General features: G+C 44.8%; 1 protein-coding gene across 2 annotated transcripts in view; it reads left to right on the top strand.

Annotated features, from left to right (window-relative positions):
* Nucleotides 1–16,690, top strand: part of DYRK4 (dual specificity tyrosine phosphorylation regulated kinase 4) — a 1,198,302-nt gene that overhangs the window by 309,011 nt on the left and 872,601 nt on the right. Inside the window, exon 1 of one of the 2 annotated variants that reach the window (XM_069628322.1) lies at nucleotides 15,278–15,417. The exons of the other annotated variant lie outside the window; for it this stretch is intronic. Within the exon in view, the coding sequence (XP_069484423.1) occupies nucleotides 15,328–15,417 (90 nt within the window). The 5' untranslated portion in view covers nucleotides 15,278–15,327. Of the gene's footprint in view, nucleotides 1–15,277; nucleotides 15,418–16,690 lie in introns of those variants that run through there. 2 annotated transcript variants of the gene reach the window in all.

The following is a 16,690-nucleotide window of genomic DNA, read 5'->3' on the forward strand; positions in this document are numbered from 1 at the left end:
AAACTTTGTTTGCTTGTTGCACTAGGCCTTATGAAAGAAGAGACTTTTTATGGCAAAGGGACTTTAGCACAGAAGGTCATGATGTGGACGTTTGGTTTTGAACTCCACCCTCGTGCGAGAGAAGCCAGAGACTATGTTAAGCTTGAGTGTGCCGCCTTGTCGTGCTGAAAACACGGGCAAGGGAAGCCAACAGTTTGAATATCCTGACATATCATTTCTTGAACACTTTTCTTTTGTATGACATTGTTTCCCACACTATTTGTATTTAGACGTAAGGATTGGCAATAGGTTTATTAGTCTAGGCCCTTTTATTTTGACAAGACACCACTAGGACTGCATTATTATTATTTGATGGTTGTAGCCTGTTCTCATCTTTAGATATAGGATTAGATAGGCATTTTTCCAACCCAACTGAAGTTCAATAAACACCCTTGAACTGAAGCCACTTATCTCTGTCTTACTGTTGATACCAAGCCTTCCTTACAGTGGTAAGAAAAAGAGAATATGCTTATTGAGAAGCTTATTACAGGGTAACAGGAACCCCCTATATACATACATTTGTAAAAGAGTTGAAGATAATATTTTTAAAAGTATAAGCATATGTGTACTGTGTTCAAGTGTACATCTGAAGTGTTGAACTGAGATGACAGCTATAGGTGTTTAGTTTTTGGATGTGGTTGGTGGATGGATGTTTGACTGTTTGAAAGCAGCCAATATGGGAGTGTTACAAACATGAAAGTTGAAAGTGTAGAAGGGCTGCCCTGTGCTACAGTGTCTGCGGACACTGCGGTAGTTCGCGGACACCGCACGTGCTATCCAGGTCCTTTAAAAATGCCAGGCATGGAAAGGGTACTGCGGAGACCACAGACAGTCGTGGATGTCCGCGGCTATCGGGGATCATCCAATCAGGTTTCCTGGGTGTGGTGTACAGGAAGAGAAAGTAGCAGGAGTTTTGTTTGGTGAGTGCACTGAAGATGTCTATGGGCCTCATTCCGAGTATGGCGGTAAGGGATAGCGGCCACCGGTAACGAGACCAGTGGCGGTATTCCCTTACCGCCATACTCCGAGTTCCCTTTGCGCCCTCGCCCTTAACGCCTGCTTTGAGCAGGTGTTAAAGTCGAGGGCGCAAAGGGGCCTCCAAGCCAATAACGGTGACCGTAATGAACGGTCACCGTTATTTGCATCTTCCCCATTCCCATTGAGCCCTATGGGGGCTCATTTGGGAATGGCGAAGAGCCTTGGTGAATGGGGAATTACCGCCCCGCCAACCTTGGAATGGGGCGGTAATTCCGCCATCCACCAAGGCGCTGCCGGTCTGGGTACGGCGTCAACCAAGGCGTTAATAGGGCCATTGGTTAGCGCCGTACTCGGAATGAGGCCCTATGTCTTTGAGGAAGAAGAGTGTATGGATTCTGGGAGACTCTTGCATCCATTGGCTAAAGGTGTATTGTGAGCACTGTGGATTGTCTGAAAATCTTGGATTCAATGAATTTCAAGTTTCATGTTACGGAACTTGACGAATGAAGTAGGCAGAATTCCTCCCATTTTGTGAGGATATAGTTCACTTGAAGCATCCGGACATCATTGTAGTTCACTGTGGAGGCAACAGTTTGGGCTATGTTACTGGAATATCGTTAGTTTGCAATGAAGGATACATTTGGAAAGTTGATGGAACTGATTCCACATAAAAAAAATATATATATCTCGAATAGCCCAGAGACAAATGTGGATGCGTTAAAATTTATTTTGTCCACATAGTGAGAAAGCAAGGTGCAATGTGAACTAAGTTGTATGTGCCTTTTTGTGGGATGTTGGCATGACATCTTTTTATAATGAAAAATTAAATTTGATATTGTCAACATTTTTCGAAGTGATGGAGTAACTGATTTGGGCAATCACATTTTTCTTGAAAACGTTCAAAGTGCATTGAAGCAGTTTCTGTAAACACATAAAATATGGATTCAAGTATTCTTTAGGAGTTGCATTAAACAAACATGAAAAATAGACAAAAAAGTTAGAAGCACTTTCACAGAAAGTTACAAAAAATAATTACATTTTGTGGAATATTTGTTAGTTTAGTACATAAAACGAAATAATCAAAAAAATATATAGAACTCAAAAAGAGAAAAAAAGGTTCTTTTAGGAGCCAGAATTTTTGCACGCCACGTCGCAGTACAAACATAGCACTGTGACCCTCGAAAGTTAAGGGTCAGCAGCATTCTGTATGGCCTAGGATGCAGCTGCTGCGATCCTCTGTCCCACAGGAGTAGTCTGTGTAGTGACAGGAGCGGTCAAGGACGATGGAGTAGAGGCTGTCAACCTGCTTCTCTCTGAAAAAGGAACAGCCTTTTTCAGAGCACCTGGGTGGTTGGATCTGGTTTGCCGGCGCATGGAGGTGGTCCCGTAGGGGTACAGCCCAGGTTTTCCATGACTGAGTACAACTTTGCACTCAGTGCATCTGACCTTGGCTGCCCGGGATTTTGGTACACCACCAACAGTGGTGAAAAACCGCCACACCCAAGACCCACTGCGAGCGCTGGAGGTAGACACTTCCTCTACCTCATCTTCGTCTTCCTCCTCATCCTCTTCTATATACTTGCGCCTGTTCCTCTTTCCAGGCCCTCCAGATGGTGATGGTGGAGGTGGTGGGGTTGGCTGGGGACGAGGAATGGCCATGGGTGATGTCATTTCCAGCAAGATTGCAAATAGCTCTCCGAAGCAGGTGCTCTCTCCTGGACTGCCAGATTGGGAATGACTGAAAATAATGGGTGGACCCCTTCAGAGGAGCCGCACGCAGACTGCGTGACTGTCCGTGGACTATCAATTTGAAGATAGGCCTTGGAAAGTTGTAAACAGTTGCCAGATCAACTAAGAATGGGTCTAGGAGCTCTGGAAGCATAAATGTTCAACTTTAAACACCCTAAATTGACAGACGATGCAGTTTTAGATGTTCTGCGCAGCACAGACACTGTCCGCAGTTAGGCCATCACGCCACACAGGGGCAGTCACATCATGACATCCAGGGACGTCCGCGGCGCTGACAACCGTCCTTGGACACCCATTGGACAGGAGGCGCAGGGAGCATGCGGGTGACAGTCCGTAATACTGACTAATTAGAAGTGCTTCTTGCTAGAATGGACATGTCCGCACATGGCGCGCTGTTCGCGGACACCCTCATTTTAAAAGCGGACATCCCAGGCAGTCGTGTGGTCCGCAGACTATTATTTGGGGTTTGAAAAAAAAAATTATGAGAGAATAATATACAAGATACACAAGATACACCCATTCTATTCTTGGATACTCTTTCCAGAAGTACTATTCTGGTGTTTGTTTTGTGAGAGAACTTAGACATACTCTCAGGAAATTAAACCTGACCCCCTTCAAGGGTTAGTTGGTTTAAGCACATCTTGAATCCATCATGTAACCATACACTTAAATGTGTAATATTCCACATAAAACCTGCCGTTAGGTAAATTCACCCTTAACTGGAGACATCTTTGAACTTTTTAGTACATTTCTTTCATGTTGCATGCTTATTGGAGCATCATGCACCCAAACCTTAATGAATATTGCCCCTTACTAGTTTATATCTTTCCCTGTTCGTCCTTTATTTGGTGCCCTCCTTTTCATTTCTTTTACTCCTTGCCCTTTTCCTTTTCCATGCAGACTACAGTCTAAAACCTTTCACTAGGGCAAAAAGTGGCACTTTTCAAACCATTGTAGGGGCTCTGAATCTACTAAGGTGATGATTTGGTAGAGCATAAATACGTTGTAACATAGCAATTATTTCATTTGTTTCACATTTTGGATGAATTTAAAGTGCAGTCACAGAAACAGCACACTGAAGGTGGCCTAGACATGCATTCATACATTCTTTGGTGATACCATCTCCACAAAAACAACTTCTGTCATGTAGCGTGAAAGTAAGGTACAGGTGAATATTTAAATATATCTGCTGTCATTCCTGCACCTGGAGTGAAGAGGTCATGAAGATATGAGGGGAAAAACCCACCCGGAACAGCAAGGATTAGTTTAGGAATACTCCTTTTAATTGGGTTGCCAGAATGTGATAAGGGACTACTTTTTTGGTATTAAAATAATAAGTAAATTGATAAGTGTTTCAGGAATATGTCTCCCTTGCCACTCACTTCAGCAATGCTGGGAAAAGGTGTCTGGTCAGGATGATTTAACTGGAAAAAACACAAAGGCTCTCTCCAGGTTCTCTTTCTTGGGTATGTAGACTTCATTTGTTAAGGCTTTGCCAGGGTTCGCTGACCCTGTGCAAATTCTCATCTTGCAAGATATTACTGGGTCATTGCTAATCTCTCTTGCTCTCTTTTTTCTTTGTCTATCTCTTTCTTTCTCTCTTCCTCTCTCCTTCTCTTTCCTCCTCTCTCCTATCTTCCCACCACCCATGGTGGAGTTTCAAGCTTTGCTCTAGCAAGGTCATCAACATCACCAGGAGCTGAGGTGGCCTACGGTAAGTGCTGCGAGCAGTCTTTCCTCAAATTCCTTTCTCAGGGGTATGATCCTGTCACCTAAGTCCATATTACTTCCAATGTCACTGAGCCAAAGCTCACATGTGCCTGATGTTAGGCAGAATGCTGTGCAGTGCCCTTAGGGACCACTACACCTGATTAAGACCACAGGTGGCAATACAAGTTTTACCTTTGGTACAAGCCTGTACTACTAAGTTATAGTGGTAGCAGTAGCAGAGCTGCCAGGCTTATCTCAAGAGTGTATGAGCAGTAGCAGAGATTACACAAAGGGACCACAATTACTTTGACTCAAGCAAACACTGACTCAAGGTTTCAGGTAAAAAATATAAGTACATTTATTTTTAAACCATCAGTTATAAACACAACACCTCTATTAAACTGTAAACAAAACCACACGTTAAATATACTACAACTAACCAATTCACATTGTACAGTAAGTCTCAAGTTAAGTACCCTGTGTTTGAATGAACAAAACACGATACCGCAGATACGGTTGCGATCACTTTTTGACAGTTCGGTCTACTAAATAAACACGTATCCGTGACATGAAATTCTACCGGGGCAAAAACACACTTAGCACCTGAGATACCCAGAGGGAGTTGGAGGCAAAAATCACAGGCAATATTTAGGTTAGGCAGACAGTATCGAGAAACACTCAGAAACAGGAGTCGAAAAGTCAAAGGGTCGGAGCCAGGTTTAGGTGACACCGGAGGCCTGCGCCGCAGGTCACACCATTAGACAGTTCATGATTCAGTGTAGCCAAAAAGTACTTGAATATTGTCAATGTTCGGAAGCAAAAGTTATAAGAAGGAGGGAAGACAAGGACGAGCCTTGAGGATGAAGAAAAGGGATTCACCCAGTTTCCTCAAGTAGAACAGAGTACCTTATTCCCACGATGCAGCTGGTGCCCTGGCAGTTGTTCCTGTTGGTTTCTCGCAGACCCACGACTCCTGGAGCTTCGTTGTGAAGGAGGACGTCTGAAGTGGGTCTGCACCAAACACAGAGATGAAGCCGACAGCAAAGACAACGCAAAGGTGTGCTCCTTAAAAACAGGAGAGGCTCAGCAGGTGGCTATCCGGACCACTACAGCAGTGTGCAACGATTTTGACCACGGCGGAGATCTCTGGCTGAAGAAGATGAGCTGGTTATCCCCACAAGGCTCGAGGACTGGATCTTCTCTTAGTCGTCGAAGGGAAGATAGCTCAGGCCTGCAGCAGGGCTTCACCGGGACGGGGTAGTTGTAGCAGCCATCGTTATCTCCACTTCTCTTCAGTTTCTTGTAGTTCCAGAGGTGACTCTGACTTCTAGCCCAAAACACCTACCTTTTATGAGCAAAACCCCCATTAACACAGCCAGACTGTCAATCACGCAGCAGGTGGGTTGTCCAGCCGGGACAACCACCTCAGCCAATCATGGCAAAGTGTGACTTGGGTTTCCTAGGATACCCTGTGCAGGGGGTGACTACACCCCTTCCCCACATTCAGTCTACCTAGACACCCAGGCGCCAAGAGGAGGGCTTCTCTGCAGAAGCCCGCCAAAAGACGGTGAACAAAGAAGGCAAACCTAGTTTGCCGCGCAAAGTAAAACACAAGAAGGACTTTAACAAAAAGAAATGGTGAATAAGCCCAACTGGAGCCAAAAGAAAGACGATTTGGTCACGCGGGTTTATGTTCGAGGCTAATATAGTAGCCAAGAACAGTACCACGTTTTTCTAATATAATTGCGGTAGAAAGGTTAGGGTAGATAACACTGCCACCAGACAAGTCTAAATGTTAAAAGAGCAAAACAATGCTCAGGGAGGTACAGACAGAAAAGGGGTACAGATTAGCCCTTTCCAGTACTCCATGTAAGATGGGGTGTACTGGGTCTGTGATAAAAATGACTATGTAAAGTAAATGGCAACTTTACCTTTCTCTGGGGGACAGTAGTCAGCCCCAGCGAAATGGAGTCAGAGGGAAGTCTAAAAGACAACCCTGGGTTACTACACTAAAGGTGCTGTGTAACCCATACAAGAACAGGGGCACTTGGAGTGGTGTGCTCCAGTGCCCAAGATCACACAATGAGTAACAACACATAGGCCAAAACACATGTAAGAGTGGAATAAGGATGTACACTCTTACCAGGTGGAAAAAATAAACTCCAGAAATCCAGCAAAGCTGCTGGGGGACTCACTAAGTGAGGGAAATTAGCCCTAGAAGGAGAATTCTCCCTAACACCTGGACGCCGATCTTTAAGGTTAAAGTCAGTTCCTGGAGCTAGCTGACTTTTGAATTACTGATTGTCTCAACACAAACTTGTTCCTCTTCCCAGTTCTCTCAGACAATACGTAGATTGTTTTTGTCTTACTGTTTGGCTCCTTCTGGTCCTTGAACACCAGAAAAGTTCCCACTGCACTTCAACCTTGTCTGCAACTTTTTCTCTATTCCCCCAGCTATCAGCCTTTCCTCCACAACCATTCTCCTTTGTTCCTCCTGATGTTCCTTATCTCTCTCGCTTTGTCTTTAACTCGTCCTTCCTCTGTTGTTTGCTCTGCTCCTGACTAACCTTCCCTTCTTCCAACGATCTGTAATCACTCTGCTTTTACCTCTTTTACATGCCTCTGCCCTCCTTCCTCCTTCTTGCTTTTCATCCCCCAATCACTTCGCCTCTCTCGCACATCTTGCATGATGTTCATCTCCTTTGTCCTGCCTTTTCTCGCCACCTCTTAATCACCCATTTCACTCTGTACCGCCACCTCGCTGCAACTTCAACTCTCTCTCTGCTCCTGCACCTTCAAATCTTTCTGTACCCTTCTGCTCTTCCTCCATCTCTCTCTTCACCTCTACCTTCTGTCCTGATCTCTCTGTGCCTCTGCCTCCTTCTGCACATCCAGCTCTCTCCTCACCTTCTACTCTCTGCATCTCTACATGCCGCGCTGCTCTGCTACTCCAACACCTCACCATGCATCCCTTTTCACCCAGGCTTATATACTCTCTTATTCTACCCCAATAGGCTAGGTGTTCCCCAAAGTTTACAAGTGGGATTCATAATTGTAACACTGTAGGGATTAGCAAGCTCTTGGTAGGTTTCTCTGTATAGGTGTAAGTGATTGACTCATGCATGTTTCTTCCCTGTTGTTGACCGATCCTTGAAATGGTGATCTGCCATGTTTGTTTTGTTCACTGCGCAAATGCACCATTAAGCAAAGCGGTTGGGCTCTGTGGTTGTAGCCAGTGTCTCTAGAGGTCCCTCTTATCTTTCTTTTCTCTTTGTCATGACAGTGTTAAGTATTGGTTGTTCCTTTTCTGTCATTTCCCTCTGGGTTGCAGCTGCAAATATTGGTTTTGGAGATCTTGCATTGGTACACTCCGCGCACCTAGCCAAGTACATGCAAAGTACTGTTGGCTGTGGATGGGATTGACTGGCCGCCTTCGTTCTTTTCAGCGCTGAAATCGTCCTGTCACTTTTTGAGAGCGCTGCTCTCTTACGAACGATTCACTCGGTCTGGTGGAGGAAGTCTTTCTGGGACACACACGGACTGCCTGACCCACGCATTTCCTGCTGGAGGTGACTTTTCCCCCGCCCATCCTCCTTTTACTTGCCCTGTGTTTAGGGGCTTGTGGGGTTGGTGCTACGATATGTAGGGCTTGAGCAGTACACTACACATTGTGTTTAGGGGCTTGTGTTATTTCACCCTAGATGGGGTTTGTGTGACAGCCTATACTTTCCTTAATGTGGTGTATCCCTGAACATATGTATCCTTGTTCCCTTTAGGTTTCCTCCCCACGGGCGACTCCGCCCCCCTGTGCTGTGCAACGCCCAGGAAAGCCAGGATAAAGGCTTGGCCCCCGGCGCACCCGCGCCGCGCACCTAGCCAAGTACATGCAAAGTACTGTTGGCTGTTCGCGGTTCGCGGGGTGCGAGGTGTGGGGCATTAGGCTCTAGCTTCCCTCTTTTGGTTCCTGCAGCAATTACGCTGCCTTTTTAAAAAGGAGGATCGCGGCTATCCATAGAGTTTTGGCCCAGTATTAATTGCTTAGTGCCTCTTGTGTCCTTAGGTTTTGGTATGAACTACGTTCTTTCTTTTGGTCTGTAAAGGTGAGGCTAGCCAAGGGGGTTAATTTTTTTTCTTTTTTGGCCGCGCAGTTGGTTTGGTTGCTGGTGCAACGAGGGGATATGGGTCCCATCTTAAGAAGTGGGAAATCCGGTTCTGCCTCCAAAGAGATTGCCCAGCACTCGCCCAACATCCTGGATAACGCGCTGCTTCCTCTGTCGCCCCCGTTCAGTCATATGCCATTGCTTATGAGTGGCTCTCAGGAGGAATTGGTGGAGGGGGTGATGTGCGAGGGTATACTTGAGTATGAAAATGAGGCTAATCTATGCTCGCCCAAGCCCCCAACCTTGGCTGGAAAGTCTTCGGCCTTATTGCGGTCATCCTTCTCCTTACAGGAGGCGAATGATACTGTAGGGGAGGGGGGCTTTGGGTATTGCTCTGGTCAGACTGCAATTTGCTCTCATCCCCAAGCTCAGCAAGGGACTTCTTGCAACTCGGATACTTCGATTTTGGCCCCTATAATTGCTAATGAATTGGGGCGAAGAATGCGGCTTTCGTTGGGCCCTTCGTCTCCAGCCGCTTCCTCCTTCCCATTTTGTGAACAAGTACACTTACACCAGCCTCCATTATATAGCTGTGTAAAAGCAGGAGGCAACTTGAATAAGCTGGGGTTGACGCCATGTAGAAATGTTGACAGGGGGGCCGCCTGCTTTCATGAGGATCATAAGGCGGGGGTAGTTGAGCCCACGGGTTTCACTCAGTCAGCAGGTGGCAGCCCTTTCGACTCCGGATCAGAGGGTTCTGAGCCTACCGCTCCAAAGGGTGAGGGCGGTTTGGCTTCAACCCCGGAGGAGTTAAGGCTACCGGCACCTAGCACTGAAGCAGTTAATTTTCCCGTAATTTCAAGTTTACTTAACCTACTGGACAGAGGTCACGAACTCACGCATTATTCCATTAGGGAGATGCAGGGTTCGCTTTCCTTAATGAGAGACAAAATGGCAAAAATGGAGGGCTTTATTTTGGCGGAAGAACGATCTAGATCGTGTTATGTGGCCCAAGTTGAAACACTTTTGGAAAAAATAGCAGCTTCCCACTTCCAGCCTCCAGTTGGAGTCACGACCTCCTCTCAAAGTACTCAAACAGACAGGGTTGTCCTCGCGTTAGAACCTCCACAGAGATCTTACGCACAGGTGGTGAGTGGAGGGAAGGGTGAAAGAATGGAACAAGAGGGGGTGGATGACATCAACTTGGTTGAGGCTTTGAAACTCCAACATGTGCGGCTGCTGCAGATGGAGCAGCTTGTATATAAGCTCGTTGCCGCTCAGCGTATCTCAGACCCTCAAGATGCTGAAGGAGAGGCTGCTTTGGCTGGTGATAGGCAAACCTCCTCGCCTGACAGCCCCTCCATTCTGGTGGATTTGGTAAATGAGCAGTCTAGGACTTTTGATATGGCCGCTATACCGTCCTCAGAACCCGAGGACGAACCCGTTGAACTTGATGGTAGGAAATTTATCTCGCGGAAAGCTAGGAAATCTTTCCTAAGAGCTCAGAAACGATTGAAACAGACCAAAGCGCGACTTAAGAAAGTTGACATGGCTACCTCCGGCCCTGATGAGGTCTTGGCGACGGAGATGAGGCCATGTCTTAAAAATGGGTCTTGCCATGATGACTTGGGAATGGCTTTATATGACCTAGACGATGAAAGTAGGCGGCATCTGCAGATTGCCGCCCTGAAGAGCGGCAACATGCAGATTATGCCTCTCCCCCCGGTAAGGGCAGGCTCTGACAAATTACAACCTAAGATGCAATGCTTCTTTCCCAACACTGTCTCTAAAAAAGTGGCTATTGGATCGTCAGCTCTTAAGTTAGAAGCAGCAATGGCGTCTCAACGGGATCCCCTGGCTATCCAGGAGATACCTATTACGGTTGAGCTGGATGTCCAGGGGACTTTGGGCCACGCAGCTGCACAGGAGGGACCATATACAGAGCCAAGCTGCACCGCTGGGCCCACACCTATTACCTTAGCTTCTATGTCCCCGGCGCGCGCTCCCTGTGTTGATGTTGAGCCTCCTCCCTTAGTTGCTCAGGGAGGGGCTCACCTGGAAGAGCCATCCTTTGTGCATACGCCAAAGGATATGAAACTAATAGTAGGCTGGACTAGTAATCCAGAGATAAATGGGCCGGCACGTATAAATAGATCCTTTCTAATGAACTCGTTTTTTCAAATTCCAGCACTAAGAAATCTTTCATCCAAAGATTTGGATTGGGTCAAATTAGCGACCCATAACAACAACAGAGTACTCTGTAGAGTTCAGTCGCAAATCATTACCAAAATGCTATTCGAATTTGCTGAAGATTTTTATTCCATTGGTCTTACTCCTAGATTGTTCTATGACATGGAATCTGCATGGGCATTTCTAGATTGGGTCCAACCCCCCCCCCAGTTTGTCCTACTGCCTTGGCGGGTGATCTTCCTGATTCACAAGTTAATAAATTATCGATGCAATTGGCGTCACTCTCCCAAGCCTTAAGTGGTTTAGCCTGGTTAGAACCTTTGATAAAAGCGACTGCCGCTAACATAGAGCTCAATCCAGGCTCATAACTTCCAGTCTTGAATGTGGCCTCTTGGAATTGTTGTGGGTTAGGCAATCTTACTGCATGGTATAAGCAAGTTGAGCCCGACAAGAAGCCCGATATTTTGTTCCTTCAAGAAACTATGGCATTAAAGCCCTTTTGCCTAGATGGCTTCTCTAGTTTCTCCAGGGTGGCTGAAAGGGTTACCACAGGTCGCCCCTCTGGAGGTATAGCAATTCTTATAAATAACAGACTGAAAGTCATAGCTTCTACAGTGGATTCATCGGCCTCTTGTGTGCTAGTAAAATTGACGCTTAAGGGCTTCAAAGATTTGAACCTGCTCCTATTATCCATTTATTGGAATCCCAAAGCCGTTTCGTTAGATATATTTCTGGAGGACTTAGAACGGATTCTATCTTATGCAGCTAGGGAATGGCCTGACTATGAAATCATGATCGGAGGCGATTTGAATTGTTATCTATATCTAAAGAATACAACACGTCCCTTTTCTAGTAGTTCGGCCTATACGCAACAGGCCAAGGACAGAGGCCAGAAACTATTATCGCTCTTCCACTCATGGGGGATTTATCCAATTCAATTGGCTTCTCATTCCATTCAGTTCTCTTGGCAGCGAGGCCAATCCACCTCACTTATTGATTATCTATTTGCCTCGAAAGCATGCTCTGGGCTGCTTGAACCCATACAGATTTTAGATCTGGATATGAGTGATCACCATATGCTATATTCTCGCTTGCATATGGGGGGGGAATGTTATGTAGCTTCTGCCCCTGCAGCCCTAGTGTCATGTGACAGAAATAAAATATCTGTCAATTGGAATCCTGCCAGCTGCAGGAAGGTGTCATTTCTGGTAAGTAGGGATATTTTAGTGAATTGGGACGCTAAGGCTTCCACAGAGAATGCGACCAAAATTAACGCAATTAATGCTAAAATGATCCATATGCATTTGGTAGATGTTGCGAAAGATCCCTTGGGAAAGTCGAATATTGGGATTGCCCAGATCAATGCTATCCAGGTCGCATGTCTAAAAAAGCAAAGAAACTGCGATCTTCGCATACTAAGGAAGCGCATTATATGTCAGTATGCTTATAATCGCCAAAAAAACATGATTGAGGCGCGTTATAAGCAACAGCTAACCCTGTTGCGTCGGGCAGCCCATATTCTAGCCAACCAACACATGATTGGCCTGCTGTGTAAAAAAAAAGTCCGAGACGTATGGGCCATTTTAAGAAATCCTGTAGGAAAAGCCGATCTTCGCATGGTGGCGGTTATTTTAGGCCCAGAATGGGAGGGGTTCTTTAGTTTGAAATTCTCTCTACCTGATAGGTATACTGAATCAGAGTGCATTCCGGTGCACTTGTCTCTTCCGGTGATCTGTCCTTGGGAAGTAAAGGATATTATATTGGCAATTCAGCAACTAAATCCATCAAAAGCTGCCGGCCCTGATGGGCTGCCCCCTTGTGTGTACAAATCCGATCCCCATTTTTGGGCTAGGTATTTACTGTCATGTTATCAGTCGATTTATCACACCGGGATCATTCCAGCATCATGGCTTATAGCCATTATTATTCCCATACATAAAAAGGGGGTGTTAAGCAATCCCGCGAATTTCAGACCCATTGCTTTGATCGACACAGCGGCGAAAATTTTTACACGACTAATTTTGGTTGATTTAGAAAATCATATAAGGAACCTTAATATCTTGTCTAAAGCTCAGGTAGGATTTCGTAGGGCAATGGGTACCCAATTAAATGCCTCAATCTTAGCACACTTAAGGAGAGCTGTGCACGGAGAATCTAAGGGCACCATTTATATGGCTGCCATTGATCTCACATGTGCTTTCGATAATGTCCTTCAAGCTCGCCTTTGGCTCAAGATGTTGGCTTATGGCATTCCATCCACCTTGGTGGCCCTAATTGCTGCCCTTCATACAAACACCTCATGTCAAATTCGGATTAATGCTAAGGGGCTCCTTTCTGCTAATATTCCTACGAGAATAGGGGTCAAACAGGGATGTAATCTGGCTGCAACTCTATTCAATCTATATCTCGCAGATATTGAGAACCTATGGAAAGAGATTAATTCATTTCCCGTAATACTGGGTACCATGCGTTTGCATTGGTTAGCCTTTGCTGATGATATTATTCTATTCGACAGAGTCCCTTTCGGTCTGCAGAACAAACTAAATACATTCTACGAATATTTTCTGCTGAATAACATGACAATTAACCCGGCGAAATCCCATATTATGATTTTCACGGCTAAAAAAAAACTGCCTAGATTTACATTCACTATCAATCAGCAGTCCATTGCTAGGAAGGACGCGGTCATTTACCTGGGCTATCACTTGTCTAACGGGAACTCACTTGAGGGATGGCGGGCCTTGTTGAAAGCGAAGCTTGGCCCGCTAATGGGACAAATGCGAATAATTTACGCTAAATACTGCAGCTTTTCTCTTTTGCCCCTCATTCAATTCTACACGATGAAAATAGAGCCCATCTTGCTTTATACTCTTGATATATGTCTGCTGAAGTTGGGGCCCTTGTTAAACCAGATTCAAGGTCAACTCTGGAAGAAAATTCTAGGGCTACCAAGTTATCTACCAAATTCCATCTTATTACACGAGTTGGGACTCTATTCTCTAGCCGACAAATATCTTTGGAGGAAGGTAAATGCCTTTTGCAAAGTTCTTTTGCCTCCCCCTAATTCACTCTATGAGGAGTTTCAGATAATGTTGGAAAAAAATTGCCCGGCTTCGGTTCGGGAAGCAAAGGAAGAAATAATGGAGACTCTGGAGTCGCTTAATATGACTATGAAAGATTTGACTAGAACTCCAAGTAAAGTTAGAACTCGCTTCTTTAGCAACTCTTGGGCTCAAAATTCTGACAAGATTGGGGGCTACTCCTCCTTCACGACCTATGCAATGTTTAGACACGCTGTTATTCCAAGGTTGCCCTATATCCTATGTTTTCCGGAAAAAAGGGCCAGACAGACTTATATGCGGTTCCGTTTGGATCTTATCCACACGGGAGCGCGCATCCGGTCTTGGGCCGGGTATGGGGAGTTGGCAAAGAGGCATGGATGTCGATTTTGTCTGAATAGGTCTGAAAATGAAACGCTAGAACATCTATTTATTTACTGTAAATTTTTTGCGAATCAAAGATTGTACTGTTTGGCTTCTCTGTTCTTTTCTTACTCGAGCTTTGAAGCCAACTTAATATGGATAAGATGCATGCAGGGCTCCTCGAATGCCATTATTTTAGCAACTGTTAGACTCGTTACATTGATTGAAGAACAGCTGTTGCCGATGAATTATGTACGTTTTAACAGCATAGGTTTGGCCCACCCGCATAGGTAAGAAATTTTGAATGTTATAATTAGTTTGTATCTGTACTTACTGCCGTATTTGTTTCTGTTTTTTCGTGTTGTTGAATTTTGATTGATTGCTTGTTGCGTATTTCTTCTTTCCTTCTTCTCTTTTGCCCTATTATCTGTAAAGGGGTTTTTGAGTGGACGTCGGCCTGTTATGATGTATACGTCTAGAGTATATTGTAGAGGTCTTATGATTGTACACACAGTGTTCTGGTATACTTGAAAGGTTTTATCTCAATGTCTTTTTAGAGCAAATGAAATTTGGTTGTATGCGTTTTATGTACATAATAGGCCTCTTTAATGTATTTTTATGTTTATCAATATTTGTAAAGGTGTAAAGTAAATTTACTACCGAAACAATAAAATTAAAAAAAAAAAAAAAAAAACACACTCTGCTGATCTTCCTCTATGGGTCTGACACCACATGTCCTACCGTAAAAAGGGTCCATTGACCACTTTTCATTTATTATGGCATGGGCTTTTGCAGTGCCAATATATTTAGGGTTTACAGTGGGACGATTCCTTGCCTGCCCATCCCTGAGCTGTGAGCGGATTTGGGGATTCTCCCAATGCTGCCCCTGGGCCCAACATCATGTAACTGGTGGTGGGGTCTGGCCTCCCGAGTTATTTCATTGCGCACCTTTAAGTCTGAGCTGTGGACTTCATCAGTGAGGGAATAATGGGCCTTCTCTGGTTGGGAACAACCCAGTTGTGTTCTGAAATGGTTTCCTTGACGATTGGAAACAATTGATGGAAACTTCTAGAACTTAACTCACGATATACTATCCTAGATAAGATTTTACTGAGCTGACATGTCTTCTTTGCTTCTCAATGACTCTTTTGTTCCCTGCCTGCCATCATATGGTTGTATCCTTCCATAACCATCCACACAGCTTTAAAAGGCTTTATCAAACCAATCAGGTAAGCAACTGAATTCAGCGACAGGAAATATGGAGCAATGTCATTGTGTTGCGGGGGGGGAGGGAGAAGAGGCTGGGGAAAGGTTGCATACCAGACACATTTTAAAAGGAATTGCCATCTTAAAATACACAATATACTCCCTTACAAAATACATCCTGCATTATAATAAAATACACTTGCCACAAACAATGGCATGCAATCTTCACCCAGACCATGTACGGCAATGAGAAATTAAAATGCCACTTGATTTTCTTAGGGAGTAAGAAAACACTTGCTAGGGGAGAATTGAGGGAGATTTCTGAGACTGTTGAGAGATTGGACTGTGCATTGCTCAATGTCAGCTTTCTGAATTTAGTAAGCATCCCAGGGCAGACCTGCTATAGAGAATCCATGTAAAACCAACCGCCCCTTTGATAAAATGGCTAAGAGTGTGTATGAATAAGAAAAGAATCATTGTTTGTGAAAATAAAACTACTTTCAGCTAATTTTCCAATTTCCAACCCCAAACTTACCCAACAGGTTGTGCAGAGGTCATGTTTTACATATATCGGACATAACTGCTGCCATGTTATTGCCATTGCTTAGCCCCATAAATTACAGGTAATGTTCAGTGACACTTAAGTAGATATTTGCAACTGTTCTAAGTTGGCCTTAGTATTTGTATTCTTCATTCTGTGTGCCTGTGTCCTTTTGACAGAACTCAAATTGTTTTTGTGAAGTGTTCGGGGTGAGTGTGCATTTGAATATGACCATGTAAGGGTGATTTGTGCAAGTAAATGATACTTAAAGTGAACCCAATTTGTTTGGTATTTGTGGGTATATTTCATAGTACACATGTGTAGGAGTATTGACAAGTTAAGGTTTTGTGTAGTAGTTAAAATCTGTTTGAACCAAAGGAATATTTCTTTTTTTGCACAAGGCAATTGTGTTTAATGAGAGTGTCAATCTGTGATATGGAGGGCATATTCTTGCGGAGGAAGGATAGCTCAGGGGCAATGTGCTTGTCTTGGAAACAAGACAACGCAGCGCAACACAGGTTCAAATCCCAAACCCGCGCTTGTTGGTATTGAGCGCCTTATAAATGAACAATTATAATCTGTGGGTTTATAACCTGCATGGGACAAAGATCTTTTGTAAATCCGAGGGTATTGTCCCATCTTCTATGGGGGAGGCCCCTTCCCATGAGGCCAGGGAGGTGAGGCAGCTACCCGATAGTCCCCCTGGGGTGATACTCAGCAGGTGGATCTCAAGGGAGGGGAAATCCCTCATGGGA

Source organism: Ambystoma mexicanum, chromosome 12 (assembly GCF_040938575.1).
Source record: "Ambystoma mexicanum isolate Mex_15411 chromosome 12, UKY_AmexF1_1, whole genome shotgun sequence".
NCBI classification, from domain to species: domain Eukaryota; kingdom Metazoa; phylum Chordata; class Amphibia; order Caudata; family Ambystomatidae; genus Ambystoma; species Ambystoma mexicanum.